This window comes from Plectropomus leopardus, chromosome 12 (genome assembly GCF_026936395.1).
Source record: "Plectropomus leopardus strain MGB_pleo_1.0 chromosome 12, ASM2693639v1, whole genome shotgun sequence".
NCBI classification, from domain to species: Eukaryota; Metazoa; Chordata; class Actinopteri; order Perciformes; family Serranidae; genus Plectropomus; species Plectropomus leopardus.
Window position 1 is genome coordinate 36,209,793 of NC_142187.1, and position 22,708 is coordinate 36,232,500.

Below are 22,708 nucleotides of genomic sequence, written 5' to 3' on the forward strand. Positions count from 1 at the left end.
AATGACATATTATAGCTTGTAGAGACGCCTCATACTAAATAAAGTGGAAACAAATGCCAAAAAAGTCCAAAAACCTCATAATTTAGCGAGTTGGAAAAATGGAGAAAAATCGCATACTATACTATGGCGAAAAATGTCAAATTTTGACCCGTCCCAAAAATGGGTGAAAATGACATATTATAGCTTGTAGTGATGCAACATGCTAAATAAAGTGGAAACAAATGCCAAAAAAGTCCAAAAACCTCATAATTTAGCAAGTTGGAAAAATGGAGAAAAATCGCATACTATACTGTGGCGAAAAATAATGTCAAATTTTGACCCGTCCCAAAAATGGCTGAAAATGACATATAATAGCTTGTAGAGACGCAACATACTAAACAAAGTGGAAACAAATGCCAAAAAAGTCCAAAAACCTCATAATTTTGCATGTTGGAAAAATGGAGAAAAATCGCATACTATACTATGGCGAAAAATAATGTCAAATTTTGACCCGTCCCAAAAATGGCTGAAAATGACATATTATAGCTTGTAGAGACGCCTCATACTAAACAAAGTGGAAACAAATGCCAAAAAAGTCCAAAAACCTCATAATTTCGCATGTTGGAAAAATGGAGAAAAATCGCATACTATACTATGGCGAAAAATAATGTCAAATTTTGACCCGTCCCAAAAATGGCTGAAAATGACATATAATAGCTTGTAGAGACGCCTCATACTAAACAAAGTGGAAACAAATGCCAAAAAAGTCCAAAAACCTCATAATTTAGCAAGTTGGAAAAATGGAGAAAAATCGCATACTATACTATGGCGAAAAATAATGTCAAATTTTGACCCGTCCCAAAAATGGCTGAAAATGACATATTATAGCTTGTAGAGACGCCTCATACTAAACAAAGTGGAAACAAATGCCAAAAAAGTTTTAAAATGTCATAATTTAGCATGTTGAAAACATGGCCAAGAATCGCATACTATACTATGGCGAAAAATAATGTCAAATTTTGACCCGTCCCAAAAATGGCTGAAAATGACATATAATAGCTTGTAGAGACGCAACATACTAAACAAAGTGGAAACAAACGCAAAAAAAGTTTTAAAATGTCATAATTTAGCAAGTTGAAAACATGGCCAAGAATCGCATACTATACTATGGCGAAAAATGTCAAATTTTGACCCGTCCCAAAAATGGCTGAAAATGACATATAATAGCTTGTAGAGACGCAACATGCTAAATAAAGTGGAAACAAATGCCAAAAAAGTCCAAAAACCTCATAATTTAGCAAGATGGAAAAATGGAGAAAAATCGCATACTATACTATGGCGAAAAATAATGTCAAATTTTGACCCGTCCCAAAAATGGCTGAAAATGACATATAATAGCTTGTAGAGACGCCTCATACTAAACAAAGTGGAAACAAAGTCCAAAAAAGTCCAAAAACCTCATAATTTCGCATGTTGGAAAAATGGAGAAAAATCGCATACTATACTATGGCGAAAAATAATGTCAAATTTTGACCCGTCCCAAAAATGGCTGAAAATGACATATTATAGCTTGTAGAGACGCAACATACTAAACAAAGTGGAAACAAATGCCAAAAAAGTTCAAAAACCTCATAATTTCGCATGTTGGAAAAATGGCCAAGAATCGCATACTATACTATGGCGAAAAATGTCAAATTTTGACCCGTCCCAAAAATGGGTGAAAATGACATATAATAGCTTGTAGAGACGCCTCATACTAAACAAAGTGGAAACAAAGTCCAAAAAAGTCCAAAAACCTCATAATTTCGCATGTTGGAAAAATGGAGAAAAATCACATACTATACTATGGCGAAAAATAATGTCAAATTTTGACCCGTCCCAAAAATGGCTGAAAATGACATATTATAGCTTGTAGAGATGGCTCATACTAAACAAAGTGGAAACAAACGACAAAAAAGTTTTAAAATGTCATAATTTAGCATGTTGAAAACACGGCCAAGAATCGCATACTATACTATGGCGACAAATAATGTCAAATTTTGACCCGTCCCAAAAATGGCTGAAAATGACATATAATAGCTTGTAGAGACGCAACATACTAAACAAAGTGGAAACAAATGCCAAAAAAGTCCAAAAACCTCATAATTTCGCATGTTGGAAAAATGGCCAAGAATCGCATACTATACTATGGCGAAAAATGTCAAATTTTGACCCGTCCCAAAAATGGCTGAAAATGACATATAATAGCTTGTAGAGACGCCTCATACTAAACAAAGTGGAAACAAAGTCCAAAAAAGTCCAAAAACCTCATAATTTCGCATGTTGGAAAAATGGAGAAAAATCGCATACTATACTATGGCGAAAAATAATGTCAAATTTTGACCCGTCCCAAAAATGGCTGAAAATGACATATTATAGCTTGTAGAGACGCAACATACTAAACAAAGTGGAAACAAATGCCAAACCAAGTTTTAAAATGTCATAATTTCGCATGTTGAAAACATGGCCAAGAATCGCATACTATACTATGGCGAAAAATGTCAAATTTTGACCCGTCCCAAAAATGGCTGAAAATGACATATTATAGCTTGTAGAGACGCAACATGCTAAATAAAGTGGAAACAAATGCCAAAAAAGTCCAAAAACCTCATAATTTCGCATGTTGAAAAAATGGAGAAAAATCGCATACTATACTATGGCGAAAAATAATGTCAAATTTTGACCCGTCCCAAAAATGGCTGAAAATGACATATTATAGCTTGTAGAGACGCAACATACTAAACAAAGTGGAAACAAATGCCAAAAAGTTTAAAAATGTCATAATTTAGCATGTTGGAAAAATGGAGAAAAATCGCATACTATACTATGGCGAAAAATAATGTCAAATTTTGACCCGTCCCAAAAATGGCTGAAAATGACATATAATAGCTTGTAGAGACGCAACATACTAAATAAAGTGGAAACAAATGCCAAAAAAGTTCAAAAACCTCATAATTTCGCATGTTGGAAAAATGGCCAAGAATCGCATACTATACTATGGCGAAAAATGTCAAATTTTGACCCGTCCAAAAATGGCTGAAAATGACATATTATAGCTTGTAGAGACGCCTCATACTAAACAAAGTGGAAACAAATGCCAAAAAGTCTAAAAACCTCATAATTTAGCAAGTTGGAAAAATGGAGAAAAATCGCATACTATACTATGGCGACAAATAATGTCAAATTTTGACCCGTCCCAAAAATGGCTGAAAATGACATATTATAGCTTGTAGAGATGGCTCATACTAAACAAAGTGGAAACAAACGACAAAAAAGTTTTAAAATGTCATAATTTAGCATGTTGAAAACACGGCCAAGAATCGCATACTATACTATGGCGAAAAATGTCAAATTTTGACCCGTCCCAAAAATGGCTGAAAATGACATATAATAGCTTGTAGAGACGCAACATACTAAACAAAGTGGAAACAAATGCCAAAAAGTTCAAAAACCTCATAATTTCGCATGTTGGAAAAATGGAGAAAAAATCGCATACTATACTATGGCGAAAAATGTCAAATTTTGACCCGTCCCAAAAATGGCTGAAAATGACATATTATAGCTTGTAGAGACGCCACATACTAAATAAAGTGGAAACAAATGCCAAAAAGTTTTAAAACCTCATAATTTTGCATGTTGGAAAAATGGAGAAAAATCGCATACTATACTATGGCAAAAAATAACGTCAAATTTTGACCCGTCCCAAAAATGGCTGAAAATGACATATTATAGCTTGTAGAGACGCAACATACTAAACAAAGTGGAAACAAATGCCAAAAAAGTTTTAAAATGTCATAATTTAGCATGTTGAAAACATGGCCAAGAATCGCATACTATACTATGGCGAAAAATGTCAAATTTTGACCCGTCCCAAAAATGGCTGAAAATGACATATTATAGCTTGTAGAGACGCAACATACTAAACAAAGTGGAAACAAATGCCAAAAAAGTCCAAAAACCTCATAATTTCGCATGTTGGAAAAATGGAGAAAAATCGCATACTATACTATGGCGAAAAATAATGTCAAATTTTGACCCGTCCCAAAAATGGCTGAAAATGACATATTATAGCTTGTAGAGACGCAACATACTAAACAAAGTGGAAACAAATGCCAAAAAAGTTTTAAAATGTCATAATTTAGCATGTTGGAAAAATGGCCAAGAATCGCATACTATACTATGGGAAAAAATGTCAAATTTTGACCCGTCCCAAAAATGGCTGAAAATGACATATAATAGCTTGTAGAGACGCCTCATACTAAACAAAGTGGAAACAAATGCCAAAAAAGTCCAAAAACCTCATAATTTAGCAAGTTGGAAAAATGGAGAAAAATCGCATACTATACTATGGCGAAAAATGTCAAATTTTGACCCGTCCCAAAAATGGCTGAAAATGACATATTATAGCTTGTAGAGACGCAACATACTAAACAAAGTGGAAACAAATGCCAAAAAAGTCCAAAAACCTCATAATTTAGCGAGTTGGAAAAATGGAGAAAAATCGCATACTATACTATGGCGAAAAATGTCAAATTTTGACCCGTCCCAAAAATGGCTGAAAATGACATATTATAGCTTGTAGAGACGCAACATACTAAACAAAGTGGAAACAAATGCCAAAAAAGTCCAAAAACCTCATAATTTTGCATGTTGGAAAAATGGAGAAAAATCGCATACTATACTATGGCGAAAAATGTCAAATTTTGACCCGTCCCAAAAATGGCTGAAAATGACATATTATAGCTTGTAGAGACGCAACATGCTAAATAAAGTGGAAACAAATGCCAAAAAAGTTTTAAAATGTCATAATTTTGCATGTTGGAAAAATGGCCAAGAATCGCATACTATACTATGGCGAAAAATGTCAAATTTTGACCCGTCCCAAAAATGGCTGAAAATGACATATTATAGCTTGTAGAGACGCAACATACTAAACAAAGTGGAAACAAATGCCAAAAAAGTTTTAAAATGTCATAATTTTGCATGTTGGAAAAATGGAGAAAAATCGCATACTATACTATGGCGAAAAATGTCAAATTTTGACCCGTCCCAAAAATGGCTGAAAATGACATATTATAGCTTGTAGAGACGCAACATACTAAACAAAGTGGAAACAAATGCAAAAAAAATCTTAAAATGTCATAACTTAGCATGTTGAAAAAATGGAGAAAAATCGCATACTATACTATGGCGAAAAATGTCAAATTTTGACCCGTCACAAAAATGGCTGAAAATGACATATTATAGCTTGTAGAGACGCCTCATACTAAACAAAGTGGAAACAAATGCCAAAAAAGTCCAAAAACCTCATAATTTCGCATGTTGGAAAAATGGCCAAGAATCGCATACTATACTATGGCGAAAAATGTCAAATTTTGACCCGTCCCAAAAATGGCTGAAAATGACATATTATAGCTTGTAGAGACGCCTCATACTAAACAAAGTGGAAACAAAGTCCAAAAAGTCCAAAATGTCATAACTTAGCATGTTGAAAAAATGGAGAAAAATCGCATACTATACTATGGCGAAAAATGTCAAATTTTGACCCGTCCCAAAAATGGCTGAAAATGACATATTATAGCTTGTAGAGACGCCTCATACTAAACAAAGTGGAAACAAACGCAAAAAAAAGTTTTAAAATGTCATAATTTAGCATGTTGAAAACATGGCCAAGAATCGCATACTATACTATGGCGAAAAATGTCAAATTTTGACCCGTCCCAAAAATGGCTGAAAATGACATATTATAGCTTGTAGAGACGCCTCATACTAAACAAAGTGGAAACAAATGCCAAAAAAGTCCAAAAACCTCATAATTTCGCATGTTGGAAAAATGGAGAAAAATCGCATACTATACTATGGCGAAAAATGTCAAATTTTGACCCGTCCCAAAAATGGCTGAAAATGACATATTATAGCTTGTAGAGACGCAACATACTAAACAAAGTGGAAACAAATGCCAAAAAAGTCCAAAAACCTCATAATTTCGCATGTTGGAAAAATGGAGAAAAATCGCATACTATACTATGGCGAAAAATAATGTCAAATTTTGACCCGTCCCAAAAATGGCTGAAAATGACATATTATAGCTTGTAGAGACGCAACATACTAAACAAAGTGGAAACAAATGCCAAAAAGTCCAAAATGTCATAATTTAGCATGTTGGAAAAATGGCCAAGAATCGCATACTATACTATGGCGACAAATAATGTCAAATTTTGACCCGTCCCAAAAATGGCTGAAAATGACATATTATAGCTTGTAGAGACGCAACATACTAAACAAAGTGGAAACAAATGCCAAAAAAGTCCAAAAACCTCATAATTTCGCATGTTGGAAAAATGGAGAAAAATCGCATACTATACTATGGCGAAAAATGTCAAATTTTGACCCGTCCCAAAAATGGCTGAAAATGACATATTATAGCTTGTAGAGACGCCTCATACTAAACAAAGTGGAAACAAACGCAAAAAAAGTTTTAAAATGTCATAATTTAGCATGTTGGAAAAATGGCCAAGAATCGCATACTATACTATGGCGAAAAATGTCAAATTTTGACCCGTCCCAAAAATGGCTGAAAATGACATATTATAGCTTGTAGAGACGCCTCATACTAAACAAAGTGGAAACAAATGCCAAAAAAGTCTTAAAATGTCATAATTTTGCATGTTGGAAAAATGGAGAAAAATCGCATACTATACTATGGCGAAAAATGTCAAATTTTGACCCGTCACAAAAATGGCTGAAAATGACATATTATATAGCTTGTAGAGACGCAACATACTAAACAAAGTGGAAACAAATGCCAAAAAAGTCCAAAAACCTCATAATTTTGCATGTTGGAAAAATGGAGAAAAATCGCATACTATACTATGGCGAAAAATGTCAAATTTTGACCCGTCCCAAAAATGGCTGAAAATGACATATAATAGCTTGTAGAGACGCAACATACTAAACAAAGTGGAAACAAATGCCAAAAAAGTTTTAAAATGTCATAATTTAGCAAGTTGGAAAAATGGAGAAAAATCGCATACTATACTATGGCGAAAAATAACGTCAAATTTTGACCCGTCCCAAAAATGGCTGAAAATGACATATTATAGCTTGTAGAGACGCAACATACTAAACAAAGTGGAAACAAATGCCAAAAAAGTCCAAAAACCTCATAATTTCGCATGTTGGAAAAATGGAGAAAAATCGCATACTATACTATGGCGAAAAATGTCAAATTTTGACCCGTCCCAAAAATGGCTGAAAATGACATATTATAGCTTGTAGAGACGCCTCATACTAAACAAAGTGGAAACAAATGCCAAAAAGTCTTAAAATGTCATAATTTTGGATGTTGAAAAAATGGCCAAAAAACGCATACTATAATATGGCGAAAAAATGTCAAATTTTGACCCGTCCCAAAATGGCTGAAAATGACATATAATAGCTTGTAGAGACGCAACATACTAAACAAAGTGGAAACAAATGCCAAAAAAGTCCAAAAACCTCATAATTTAGCAAGTTGGAAAAATGGAGAAAAATCGCATACTATACTATGGCGAAAAATGTCAAATTTTGACCCGTCCCAAAAATGGCTGAAAATGACATATTATAGCTTGTAGAGACGCAACATACTAAACAAAGTGGAAACAAATGCCAAAAAAGTCCAAAAACCTCATAATTTCGCATGTTGGAAAAATGGAGAAAAATCGCATACTATACTATGGCGAAAAATGTCAAATTTTGACCCGTCCCAAAAATGGCTGAAAATGACATATTATAGCTTGTAGAGACGCCTCATACTAAACAAAGTGGAAACAAATGCCAAAAAAGTCCAAAAACCTCATAATTTAGCAAGTTGGAAAAATGGAGAAAAATCGCATACTATACTATGGCGAAAAATAATGTCAAATTTTGACCCGTCCCAAAAATGGCTGAAAATGACATATTATAGCTTGTAGAGACGCAACATGCTAAATAAAGTGGAAACAAATGCCAAAAAAGTTTTAAAATGTCATAATTTAGCAAGTTGGAAAAATGGAGAAAAATCGCATACTATACTATGGCGAAAAATGTCAAATTTTGACCCGTCCCAAAAATGGCTGAAAATGACATATTATAGCTTGTAGAGACGCAACATACTAAACAAAGTGGAAACAAATGCCAAAAAAGTCCAAAAACCTCATAATTTAGCAAGTTGGAAAAATGGAGAAAAATCGCATACTATACTATGGCGAAAAATAATGTCAAATTTTGACCCGTCCCAAAAATGGCTGAAAATGACATATTATAGCTTGTAGAGACGCAACATACTAAACAAAGTGGAAACAAACGCAAAAAAAGTTTTAAAATGTCATAATTTAGCATGTTGAAAAAATGGCCAAAAATCGCATACTATACTATGGCGAAAAATGTCAAATTTTGACCCGTCCCAAAAATGGCTGAAAATGACATATTATAGCTTGTAGAGACGCCTCATACTAAACAAAGTGGAAACAAATGCCAAAAAAGTCCAAAAACCTCATAATTTAGCAAGTTGGAAAAATGGAGAAAAATCGCATACTATACTATGGCGAAAAATAATGTCAAATTTTGACCCGTCCCAAAAATGGCTGAAAATGACATATTATAGCTTGTAGAGACGCCTCATACTAAACAAAGTGGAAACAAATGCCAAAAAAGTCCAAAAACCTCATAATTTAGCATGTTGGAAAAATGGAGAAAAATCGCATACTATACTATGGCGAAAAATGTCAAATTTTGACCCGTCCCAAAATGGCTGAAAATGACTTATTATAGCTTTTAGAGACGCATCATAGAATACAAAGTAGAATCAAAGGCCAAAAAGGGCCAAAAATGTCATGAATTTAGCATGTTGAAAAAGTCGCCGAAAATCGCATACTATACTATGGCGAAAAATGTCAAATTTTGACCCGTCCCAAAAATGGCTGAAAATGACATATTATAGCTTGTAGAGACGCCTCATACTAAACAAAGTGGAAACAAATGCCAAAAAAGTCCAAAAACCTCATAATTTTGCATGTTGGAAAAATGGAGAAAAATCGCATACTATACTATGGCGAAAAATGTCAAATTTTGACCCGTCCCAAAAATGGCTGAAAATGACATATTATAGCTTGTAGAGACGCCTCATACTAAACAAAGTGGAAACAAATGCCAAAAAAGTCCAAAAACCTCATAATTTCGCATGTTGGAAAAATGGAGAAAAATCGCATACTATACTATGGCGAAAAATGTCAAATTTTGACCCGTCCCAAAAATGGCTGAAAATGACATATTATAGCTTGTAGAGACGCAACATACTAAACAAAGTGGAAACCAATGCCAAAAAGTTTTAAAATGTCATAATTTAGCATGTTGAAAAAATGGAGAAAAATCGCATACTATACTATGGCGAAAAATATCAAATTTTGACCCGTCCCAAAAATGGCTGAAAATGACATATTATAGCTTGTAGAGACGCAACATACTAAACAAAGTGGAAACAAATGCCAAAAAAGTCCAAAAACCTCATAATTTAGCAAGTTGGAAAAATGGAGAAAAATCGCATACTATACTATGGCGAAAAATGTCAAATTTTGACCCGTCCCAAAAATGGCTGAAAATGACATATTATAGCTTGTAGAGACGCAACATACTAAACAAAGTGGAAACAAATGCCAAAAAAGTCCAAAAACCTCATAATTTCGCATGTTGGAAAAATGGCCAAGAATCGCATACTATACTATGGCGAAAAATGTCAAATTTTGACCCGTCCCAAAAATGGCTGAAAATGACATATTATAGCTTGTAGAGACGCCTCATACTAAACAAAGTGGAAACAAATGAAAAAAAAGTTTTAAAATGTCATAATTTAGCATGTTGAAAAAATGGAGAAAAATCGCATACTATACTATGGCGAAAAATGTCAAATTTTGACCCGTCCCAAAAATGGCTGAAAATGACATATTATAGCTTGTAGAGACGCAACATACTAAACAAAGTGGAAACAAAGTCCAACAAAGTCCAAAAACCTCATAATTTTGCATGTTGGAAAAATTGAGAAAAATCGCATACTATACTATGGCGACAAATAATGTCAAATTTTGACCCGTCCCAAAAATGGCTGAAAATGACATATTATAGCTTGTAGAGACGCCTCATACTAAACAAAGTGGAAACAAATGCCAAAAAAGTCCAAAAACCTCATAATTTCGCATGTTGGAAAAATGGAGAAAAATCGCATACTATACTATGGCGACAAATAATGTCAAATTTTGACCCGTCCCAAAAATGGCTGAAAATGACATATTATAGCTTGTAGAGACGCAACATACTAAACAAAGTGGAAACAAATGCCAAAAAAGTCCAAAATGTCATAATTTAGCATGTTGAAAAAATGGAGAAAAATCGCATACTATACTATGGCGACAAATAACGTCAAATTTTGACCCGTCCCAAAAATGGCTGAAAATGACATATTATAGCTTGTAGAGACACAACATACTAAACAAAGTGGAAACAAACGCAAAAAAGTCCAAAATGTCATAATTTAGCATGTTGAAAAATGGAGAAAATCGCATACTATACTATGGCGAAAAATAATGTCAAATTTTGACCCGTCCAAAAATGGCTGAAAATGACATATTATAGCTTGTAGAGACGCCTCATACTAAACAAAGTGGAAACAAATGCCAAAAAGTCCAAAACCTCATAATTTAGCAAGTTGGAAAAATGGAGAAAAATCGCATACTATACTATGGCGAAAAATAATGTCAAATTTTGACCCGTCCCAAAAATGGCTGAAAATGACATATTATAGCTTGTAGAGACGCCTCATACTAAACAAAGTGGAAACAAATGCCAAAAAAGTCCAAAAACCTCATAATTTAGCATGTTGAAAAAATGGAGAAAAATCGCATACTATACTATGGCGACAAATAACGTCAAATTTTGACCCGTCCCAAAAATGGCTGAAAATGACATATTATAGCTTGTAGAGACGCAACATACTAAACAAAGTGGAAACAAACGAAAAGAAAGTCTTAAAATGTCATAATTTAGCATGTTGACAAAATTGCCAAGAATCGCATACTATACTATGGCGAAAAATGTCAAATTTTGACCCGTCCCAAAAATGGCTGAAAATGACATATTATAGCTTGTAGAGGACGCCTCATACTAAACAAAGTGGAAACAAATGCCAAAAAGTTTTAAAATGTCATAATTTAGCATGTTGAAAAATGGAGAAAAATCGCATACTATACTATGGCGAAAAAATGTCAAATTTTGACCCGTCCCAAAATGGCTGAAAATGACATATTATAGCTTGTAGAGACGCAACATACTAAACAAAGTGGAAACAAATGCCAAAAAGTCCAAAACCTCATAATTTAGCATGTTGGAAAAATGGAGAAAATCGCATACTATACTATGGCGAAAAATAATGTCAAATTTTGACCCCCAAAATGGCTGAAAATGACATATTATAGCTTGTAGAGACGCCTCATACTAAACAAAGTGGAAACAAATGCCAAAAAGTCCAAAAACCTCATAATTTAGCATGTTGAAAAATGGAGAAAAATCGATACTATACTATGGCGAAATAATGTCAAATTTTGACCCGTCCAAAAATGGCTGAAAATGACATATTATAGCTTGTAGAGACGCAACATACTAAACAAAGTGGAAACAAATGCCAAAAAGTTTTAAAACCTCATAATTTAGCATGTTGGAAAAATGGCCAAGAATCGCATACTATACTATGGCGAAAATGTCAAATTTTGACCCGTCCCAAAAATGGCTGAAAATGACATATTATAGCTTGTAGAGACGCAACATACTAAACAAAGTGGAAACAAACGCAAAAAAAGTTTAAAAATGTCATAATTTAGCATGTTGAAAAAATGGAGAAAAATCGCATACTATACTATGGCGAAAAATAATGTCAAAATTTGACCCATCCCAAAAATGGCTGAAAATGACATATTATAGCTTGTAGAGACGCCTCATACTAAACAAAGTGGAAACAAATGCCAAAAAAGTCCAAAAACCTCATAATTTAGCAAGTTGGAAAAATGGAGAAAAATCGCATACTATACTATGGCGACAAATAATGTCAAATTTTGACCCGTCCCAAAAATGGCTGAAAATGACATATTATAGCTTGTAGAGACGCCTCATACTAAACAAAGTGGAAACAAACGCAAAAAAAATCTTAAAATGTCATAACTTAGCATGTTGAAAAAATGGAGAAAAATCGCATACTATACTATGGCGAAAAATGTCAAATTTTGACCCGTCCCAAAAATGGCTGAAAATGACATATTATAGCTTGTAGAGACGCCTCATACTAAACAAAGTGGAAACAAACGCAAAAAAAAGTTTTAAAATGTCATAATTTAGCATGTTGAAAAAATGGAGAAAAATCGCATACTATACTATGGCGACAAATAACGTCAAATTTTGACCCGTCCCAAAATGGCTGAAAATGACATATTACAGCTTGTAGAGACGCCTCATACTAAACAAAGTGGAAACAAATGCCAAAAAAGTCCAAAAACCTCATAATTTAGCATGTTGAAAAAATGGAGAAAAATTGCATACTATACTATGGCGACAAATAACGTCAAATTTTGACCCGTCCCAAAAATGGCTGAAAATGACATATTATAGCTTGTAGAGACGCCTCATACTAAACAAAGTGGAAACAAATGCCAAAAAAGTTTTAAAATGTCATAATTTAGCATGTTGAAAAAATGGAGAAAAATCGCATACTATACTATGGCGAAAAATGTCAAATTTTGACCCGTCACAAAAATGGCTGAAAATGACATATAATAGCTTGTAGAGACGCAACATACTAAACAAAGTGGAAACAAATGCCAAAAAAGTCCAAAAACCTCATAATTTAGCAAGTTGGAAAAATGGAGAAAAATCGCATACTATACTATGGCGAAAAATGTCAAATTTTGACCCGTCCCAAAAATGGCTGAAAATGACATATTATAGCTTGTAGAGACGCCTCATACTAAACAAAGTGGAAACAAATGCCAAAAAGTCCAAAAGCCTCATAATTTAGCATGTTGGAAAAATGGCCAAAAATCGCATACTATACTATGGCGAAAAATGTCAAATTTTGACCCGTCCCAAAAATGGCTGAAAATGACATATTATAGCTTGTAGAGACGCAACATACTAAACAAAGTGGAAACAAACGCAAAAAAAGTCTTAAAATGTCATAATTTAGCATGTTGAAAAGATGGCCAAGAATCGCATACTATACTATGGCGAAAAATGTCAAATTTTGACCCGTCCCAAAAATGGCTGAAAATGACATATTATAGCTTGTAGAGACGCAACATACTAAACAAAGTGGAAACAAATGCCAAAAAGTCCAAAACCTCATAATTTAGCATGTTGGAAAAATGGAGAAAAATCGCATACTATACTATGGCGAAATAATGTCAAATTTTGACCCGTCCCAAAATGGCTGAAAATGACATATTATAGCTTGTAGAGACGCCTCATACTAAATAAAGTGGAAACAAATGCCAAAAAAGTTTTAAAATGTCATAATTTAGCATGTTGAAAAAATGGAGAAAAATCGCATACTATACTATGGCGACAAATAACGTCAAATTTTGACCCGTCCCAAAAATGGCTGAAAATGACATATTATAGCTTGTAGAGACGCAACATACTAAACAAAGTGGAAACAAAGGCCAAAAAGTCCAAAAACCTCATAATTTAGCAAGTTGGAAAAATGGAGAAAAATCGCATACTATACTATGGCGAAAAATGTCAAATTTTGACCCGTCCCAAAAATGGCTGAAAATGACATATTATAGCTTGTAGAGACGCAACATACTAAACAAAGTGGAAACAAAGTCCAAAAAAGTCCAAAAACCTCATAATTTTGCATGTTGGAAAAATGGAGAAAAATCGCATACTATACTATGGCAAAAAATAACGTCAAATTTTGACCCGTCCCAAAAATGGCTGAAAATGACATATTATAGCTTGTAGAGACGCAACATACTAAACAAAGTGGAAACAAATGCCAAAAAAGTTTTAAAATGTCATAATTTAGCATGTTGAAAAAATGGCGAAGAATCGCATACTATACTATGGCGAAAAATGTCAAATTTTGACCCGTCCCAAAAATGGCTGAAAATGACATATTATAGCTTGTAGAGACGCCTCATACTAAACAAAGTGGAAACAAATGCCAAAAAAGTCCAAAAACATCATAATTTAGCATGTTGAAAAATGGAGAAAATCGCATACTATACTATGGCGACAAATAACGTCAAATTTTGACCCGTCACAAAAATGGCGGAAAATGACATATTATACCTTGTAGAGACGCAACATACTAAACAAAGTGGAAACAAATGCCAAAAAGTCCAAAAACCTCATAATTTTGCATGTTGTAAAAATGGAGAAAAATCACATACTATACTATGGCGACAAATAACGTCAAATTTTGACCCGTCCCAAAAATGGCTGAAAATGACATATTATAGCTTGTAGAGACGCAACATACTAAACAAAGTGGAAACAAACGCAAAAAAAGTCTTAAAATGTCATAATTTAGCATGTTGAAAAACGGCCAAAAATCGCATACTATACTATGGCGAAAAATGTCAAATTTTGACCCGTCCCAAAAATGGCTGAAAATGACATATTATAGCTTGTAGAGACGCCTCATACTAAACAAAGTGGAAACAAACGCAAAAAAAGTTTTAAAATGTCATAATTTAGCATGTTGGAAAAATGGAGAAAATCACATACTATACTATGGCGAAAAATGTCAAATTTTGACCCGTCCCAAAAATGGCTGAAAATGACATATTATAGCTTGTAGAGACGCAACATACTAAATAAAGTGGAAACAAATGCCAAAAAAGTCCAAAAACCTCATAATTTCGCATGTTGGAAAAATGGCCAAGAATCGCATACTATACTATGGCGAAAAATGTCAAATTTTGACCCGTCCCAAAAATGGCTGAAAATGACATATTATAGCTTGTAGAGACGCAACATACTAAACAAAGTGGAAACAAATGAAAAAAAAGTTTTAAAATGTCATAATTTAGCATGTTGAAAAAATGGAGAAAAATCGCATACTATACTATGGCGACAAATAACGTCAAATTTTGACCCGTCCCAAAAATGGCTGAAAATGACATATTATAGCTTGTAGAGACGCAACATACTAAACAAAGTGGAAACAAATGCCAAAAAAGTCCAAAAACCTCATAATTTAGCAAGTTGGAAAAATGGAGAAAAATCGCATACTATACTATGGCGAAAAATAATGTCAAATTTTGACCCGTCCCAAAAATGGCTGAAAATGACATATTATAGCTTGTAGAGACGCAACATACTAAACAAAGTGGAAACAAACGCAAAAAAAGTCTTAAAATGTCATAATTTAGCATGTTGAAAAAATGGCGAAAAATCGCATACTATACTATGGCGAAAAATAATGTCAAATTTTGACCCGTCCCAAAAATGGCTGAAAATGACATATTATAGCTTGTAGAGACGCCTCATACTAAACAAAGTGGAAACAAATGCCAAAAAAGTCCAAAAACCTCATAATTTCGCATGTTGGAAAAATGGCCAAGAATCGCATACTATACTATGGCGAAAAATGTCAAATTTTGACCCGTCCCAAAAATGGCTGAAAATGACATATTATAGCTTGTAGAGACGCCTCATACTAAACAAAGTGGAAACAAATGCCAAAAAAGTCCAAAAACCTCATAATTTCGCATGTTGGAAAAATGGAGAAAAATCGCATACTATACTATGGCGAAAAATAATGTCAAATTTTGACCCGTCCCAAAAATGGCTGAAAATGACATATTATAGCTTGTAGAGACGCCTCATACTAAACAAAGTGGAAACAAACGCAAAAAAAGTTTTAAAATGTCATAATTTAGCATGTTGAAAACATGGCCAAGAATCGCATACTATACTATGGCGAAAAACGTCAAATTCTGACCCGTGTCAAAAATGGCTGAAAATGACATATTATAGCTTGTAGAGACGCAACATGCTAAACAAAGTGGAAACAAATGCCAAAAAAGTCCAAAAACCTCATAATTTCGCATGTTGGAAAAATGGAGAAAAATCGCATACTATACTATGGCGACAAATAATGTCAAATTTTGACCCGTCCCAAAAATGGCTGAAAATGACATATTATAGCTTGTAGAGACACAACATACTAAATAAAGTGGAAACAAAGTCCAAAAAAGTCCAAAAACCTCATAATTTAGCAAGTTGGAAAAATGGCCAAGAATCGCATACTATACTATGGCGACAAATAATGTCAAATTTTGACCCGTCCCAAAAATGGCTGAAAATGACATATTATAGCTTGTAGAGACGCAACATACTAAACAAAGTGGAAACAAACGCAAAAAAAAGTTTTAAAATGTCATAATTTAGCATGTTGAAAAAATGGAGAAAAATCGCATACTATACTATGGCGACAAATAACGTCAAATTTTGACCCGTCCCAAAAATGGCTGAAAATGACATATTATAGCTTGTAGAGACGCAACATACTAAACAAAGTGGAAACAAATGCCAAAAAAGTCCAAAAACCTCATAATTTCGCATGTTGGAAAAATGGAGAAAAATCGCATACTATACTATGGCGAAAAATAATGTCAAAATTTGACCCGTCCCAAAAATGGCTGAAAATGACATATTATAGCTTGTAGAGACGCCTCATACTAAACAAAGTGGAAACAAATGCCAAAAAAGTCCAAAAACCTCATAATTTCGCATGTTGGAAAAATGGAGAAAAATCGCATACTATACTATGGCGACAAATAACGTCAAATTTTGACCCGTCCCAAAAATGGCTGAAAATGACATATTATAGCTTGTAGAGACACAACATACTAAATAAAGTGGAAACAAAGTCCAAAAAAGTCCAAAAACCTCATAATTTAGCAAGTTGGAAAAATGGCCAAGAATCGCATACTATACTATGGCGACAAATAATGTCAAATTTTGACCCGTCCCAAAAATGGCTGAAAATGACATATTATAGCTTGTAGAGACGCAACATACTAAACAAAGTGGAAACAAACGAAAAAAAAGTTTTAAAATGTCATAATTTAGCATGTTGAAAAGATGGCCAAGAATCGCATACTATACTATGGCGAAAAATGTCAAATTTTGACCCGTCCCAAAAATGGCTGAAAATGACATATCATAGCTTGTAGAGACGCCTCATACTAAACAAAGTGGAAACAAACGCAAAAAAAAGTTTTAAAATGTCATAATTTAGCATGTTGAAAAAATGGAGAAAAATCACATACTATACTATGGCGACAAATAACGTCAAATTTTGACCCGTCCCAAAAATGGCTGAAAATGACATATTATAGCTTGTAGAGACGCCTCATACTAAACAAAGTGGAAACAAACGCAAAAAAAGTTTTAAAATGTCATAATTTAGCATGTTGAAAAAATGGAGAAAAATCGCATACTATACTATGGCGAAAAATGTCAAATTTTGACCCGTCCCAAAAATGGCTGAAAATGACATATTATAGCTTGTAGAGACACAACATACTAAATAAAGTGGAAACAAATGCCAAAAAAGTCCAAAAACCTCATAATTTCGCATGTTGGAAAAATGGAGAAAAATCGCATACTATACTATGGCGACAAATAATGTCAAATTTTGACCCGTCCCAAAAATGGCTGAAAATGACATATTATAACTTGTAGAGACGCAACATACTAAACAAAGTGGAAACAAATGCCAAAAAAGTCCAAAAACCTCATAATTTAGCAAGATGGAAAAATGGAGAAAAATCGCATACTATACTATGGCGAAAAATAATGTCAAATTTTGACCCGTCCCAAAAATGGCTGAAAATGACATATTATAGCTTGTAGAGACGCAACATACTAAACAAAGTGGAAACAAATGCCAAAAAAGTCCAAAAGCCTCATAATTTCGCATGTTGAAAAAATGGCGAAAAATCGCATACTATACTATGGCGAAAAATGTCAAATTTTGACCCGTCCCAAAAATGGCTGAAAATGACATATTATAGCTTGTAGAGACGCCTCATACTAAACAAAGTGGAAACAAATGCCAAAAAAGTCCAAAAACCTCATAATTTCGCATGTTGAAAAAATGGCGAAAAATCGCATACTATACTATGGCGAAAAATGTCAAATTTTGACCCGTCCCAAAAATGGCTGAAAATGACATATTATAGCTTGTAGAGACGCAACATACTAAACAAAGTGGAAACAAACGAAAAAAAAGTTTTAAAATGTCATAATTTCGCATGTTGGAAAAATGGAGAAAAATCGCATACTATACTATGGCGACAAATAATGTCAAATTTTGACCCGTCCCAAAAATGGCTGAAAATGACATATTATAGCTTGTAGAGACGCCTCATACTAAACAAAGTGGAAACAAACGCAAAAAAAAGTCCAAAAACCTCATAATTTAGCAAGATGGAAAAATAGAGAAAAATCGCATACTATACTATGGCGAAAAATGTCAAATTTTGACCCGTCCCAAAAATGGCTGAAAATGACATATTATAGCTTGTAGAGACGCAACATACTAAACAAAGTGGAAAGAAACGAAAAAAAAGTTTTAAAATGTCATAATTTAGCATGTTGAAAAAATGGAGAAAAATCGCATTCTATACTATGGCGACAAATAATGTCAAATTTTGACCCGTCCCAAAAATGGCTGAAAATGACATATTATAGCTTGTAGAGACGCAACATACTAAACAAAGTGGAAACAAATGCCAAAAAAGTTTTAAAATGTCATAAGTTAGCATTTTGAAAACACGGCCAAGAATCGCATACTATACTATGGCGAAAATGTCAAATTTTGACCCGTCCCAAAAATGGCTGAAAATGACATATTATAGCTTGTAGAGACGCCTCATACTAAATAAAGTGGAAACAAATGCCAAAAAAGTCTAAAAACCTCATAATTTAGCAAGTTGGAAAAATGGAGAAAAATCGCATACTATACTATGGCAAAAAATAACGTCAAATTTTGACCCGTCCCAAAAATGGCTGAAAATGACATATTATAGCTTGTAGAGACGCAACATACTAAACAAAGTGGAAACAAACGCAAAAAAAGTTTTAAAATGTCATAATTTAGCATGTTGAAAAAATGGAGAAAAATCGCATACTATACTATGGCGAAAAATATCAAATTTTGACCCGTCCCAAAAATGGCTGAAAATGACATATTATAGCTTGTAGAGACGCCTCATACTAAACAAAGTGGAAACAAATGCCAAAAAAGTCCAAAAACCTCATAATTTCGCATGTTGGAAAAATGGAGAAAAATCGCATACTATACTATGGCGACAAATAATGTCAAATTTTGACCCGTCCCAAAAATGGCTGAAAATGACATATTATAGCTTGTAGAGACGCAACATACTAAACAAAGTGGAAACAAACGCAAAAAAAGTCTTAAAATGTCATAACTTAGCATGTTGAAAAAATGGCGAAAAATCGCATACTATACTATGGCGAAAAATGTCAAATTTTGACCCGTCCCAAAAATGGCTGAAAATGACATATTATAGCTTGTAGAGACGCAACATACTAAACAAAGTGGAAACAAACGCAAAAAAAGTTTTAAAATGTCATAATTTAGCATGTTGAAAAAATGGAGAAAAATCGCATACTATACTATGGCAAAAAATAACGTCAAATTTTGACCTGTCCCAAAAATGGCTGAAAATGACATATTATAGCTTGTAGAGACGCCTCATACTAAACAAAGTGGAAACAAATGCCAAAAAAGTCCAAAAACCTCATAATTTAGCATGTTGGAAAAATGGAGAAAAATCGCATACTATACTATGGCGACAAATAATGTCAAATTTTGACCCGTCCCAAAAATGGCTGAAAATGACATATTATAGCTTGTAGAGACGCCTCATACTAAACAAAAAATTTTCGCCAGTTTTTCAACATGCAACATTATGAGGTTTTCGGACGTTTTTGGCGTTTGTTTCCGCTTTGTGTAGTATTTTGCGTCTCTGCGAGCCTCACTGTGTCATTGTCACAGTCGCACTTTCCTCCGTGGAAAAACGCGTCCGTTCTCAGAGCGTGCCGTAGCTCGCCGTTTTAAAGGTTGTCAGATTCCACATACCGTTCGTCAAAAAAGAGACGACCTCATGTCTTCATCTTCAGGACTACCTGCTGTGGAACCGTCTGGGCGCGACGTTGGCGAACGGAGATCGCAGCGAGGAGGCGGTGGAGGCCTACACCCGAGCTCTGGAGCTGCAGCCCGGCTTCATCCGGTCCAGATACAACCTCGGGATCAGCTGCATCAACCTGGGAGCTCACAGGTAACTCCGCCCACCTCCTCACCTGTCGACACCAACGACAGAAAACTTGATTCAGCCAGACTTCAGAATGAGCTGACAGCTGAAGTTCTGTGTTCTGGTCTCACCTGGTCCCGGTCCGGCTCCTGCAGGGAGGCGGTCAGTAACTTCCTGACGGCTCTGAACCAGCAGAGGCGGAGTCAGCGCTGCAGCCACCAGCAGATGTCGGCCAACATCTGGGCCGCCCTGCGGATCGCCATCTCCATGATGGACCGGCCCGAGCTGTTTCAGGCCGCCGACGTGGGCGACCTGGACCTGCTGATGAGGGCCTTCGACGTGGGCGACGTCTGAGGGGCGCCTGGCCGGACTGAAGGCGGTCTCAGGGTCTGTCGGGTTGGATGCGGAAACCAAAGAGACGACGTCAGCTGCTGGAAAATCCTTCGCAATATTACAGCACAACCCTTTAGCTTCCTGTCCGAGCGCTCGCCGCGGCGCCGGTCCTGAGTCGGGTCACAAACTCTGCTTCCAGTTTCTTTTATCAAAATCACTTTTCCGTTTTTTGTTTTTTTATCGCTGTTCAGCTGTGAAACTCAGAACTTTCCGCTCAGCTGCTTCACCAGATTTTACGAGACCAACGGCGTGTTTTTATCCTGAACGAGCTCGCTGACGCAGGAAACGAAGCTCTGAACAGTCTGTCTGAGTCACTTTGTTCCTTTAACCCTTTGAAACCTGAATGGACGTCACTTTTCTTTAAAGCTTTGGACAAATCAGAAAAATACAATAAAATAGGTTTGATTTCTTTCGAAAAGATTTCGAGGACAATCAATGAGCAGAATCACAAAATCAACATGTAGAAAATTATTCTTCCAAAACTATATTTTATATTTTTATTTATTTTTAAATTACATTAAAAATTTTAATTATATGTAAAAATATATACATTGTGAAAAAAGGTAGAGAAAAATCTCCATAAACTATAATTATATAGCTCATGATTGTGAAACTAAAACTGTTACAGCATCATAATTATGTTTAAGCACTTTTATCGGGTTTTTTTTGTTTGTTTTGACTTTTCTTCTTTGGTATTTTTTCAGGATATTTCTCCCCTTTTTTTTCAAAACTAATTTCATGCTAATTTTCACAAAGTTTTGCATTTTTCCCTCATGCTTTTAACATAAATCAATCCAGTTTGCTCCGGTTTCAAAGGGTTAAACTCTGAAAGCCATAAAACGTCTCAGAGACAAAAAAAAGACGTTAAAGACTCACCTGCTGCTGAGGGACGTCTGGAGACGCCTCCTGCAGGAGCTCAGAGGAGCAGCAGGAGGCGTCACAGCTCAGCCTGCTGCTCCTCTGAGCTCCTGCAGGAGACAGCGGGGACAGTGTAGTTGTGGTTTTATTGTGGCGGTGTGTGTCGCCTCCTTCCTGTCGCTGGTCTCAGTTTGACCTCCGGCTTCAGTTTTTTCTGCTGTTGCACAAAAACAAACGACAAACGACAGAAAACAGCTGAAAATATTTACGCTGCTTCAAATATTTTAACCCGAATATCAACAAATATATCGACGTGATCAATACTCACTCCGTCTCATCGCTGACTCAGCTTCCTGTTGGCGGCGGAGCGACGGAAAGCAGCGGCTCCACCGACGTTTGACACAGAAGAGCATGAAGACGAACATTTTAAAGACTGTGTTTTGTTTGTTTGTTTGTTTGTTTGTTTGTTTGTTTGTTTGTTTGTTTGTTTAGGCCAGTTTTTAGAAAATAAGGCAACATTTAAGCCATTTTTTCCTCTGAAGGTCTTTGGTAATTTTTCAAGAAACATGTTGATGTATGTTTTTCTTTACCATTGTTTTGCTTTTTTATTTTATTTTTTTGCATTTTCTTTTATGTTGGTGTTTTTTCTTTAAATGTTTTTTTTCTTTTCTTTATGTTTGACATTCTTAAGAATAAACATTGGTAATTTATTCCTTTTTAAAAATTTATGGTAATTTTAAGTTACTTCATTTAAAGTTTTTGGCGTCATCAAGTAAAGCTGTTTAAAAAAACCGTAAATACAGCAAACACACAGAGGGACACAGTTTGTCTTCAGTGTCCGTCCCCCTGTCTGCGTCTCCACACTGACAAACAGCTGACCGTCCTTTTAACTCTTTGTTGACTGTTTAACCCTTTGGGACTGAAACGTTAAATTCTCCTCTAAAACACGGCAAAATATTGAGTACATTGCAAGAAATGAATAAAAGCTGACACGAAAATTACTGTTTTAAAAAATGGAGAGAATTATTAGAAAATTATTTTAAAAAAGGAAAAAATATCTTGAAACTATATTTATGATTTTTGGA

General features: G+C 34.7%; 1 protein-coding gene across 3 annotated transcripts in view; it reads left to right on the forward strand.

The window, feature by feature from the left end:
* The window catches only part of pex5lb (peroxisomal biogenesis factor 5-like b), a 57,703-nt gene that overhangs the window by 34,495 nt on the left and 500 nt on the right, over window positions 1-22,708 (forward strand). For all 3 annotated transcript variants that reach the window (XM_088086031.1, XM_088086029.1, XM_088086030.1), the window contains 2 exons: window positions 20,242-20,399; window positions 20,528-22,708. The exon at window positions 20,528-22,708 is cut by the window's right edge and continues 500 nt beyond it. In XM_088086031.1, coding sequence (XP_087942157.1) covers window positions 20,242-20,399; window positions 20,528-20,726 — 357 coding nt within the window. In that variant the 3' untranslated portion in view covers window positions 20,727-22,708. The remainder of the gene's footprint in view (window positions 1-20,241; window positions 20,400-20,527) is intronic.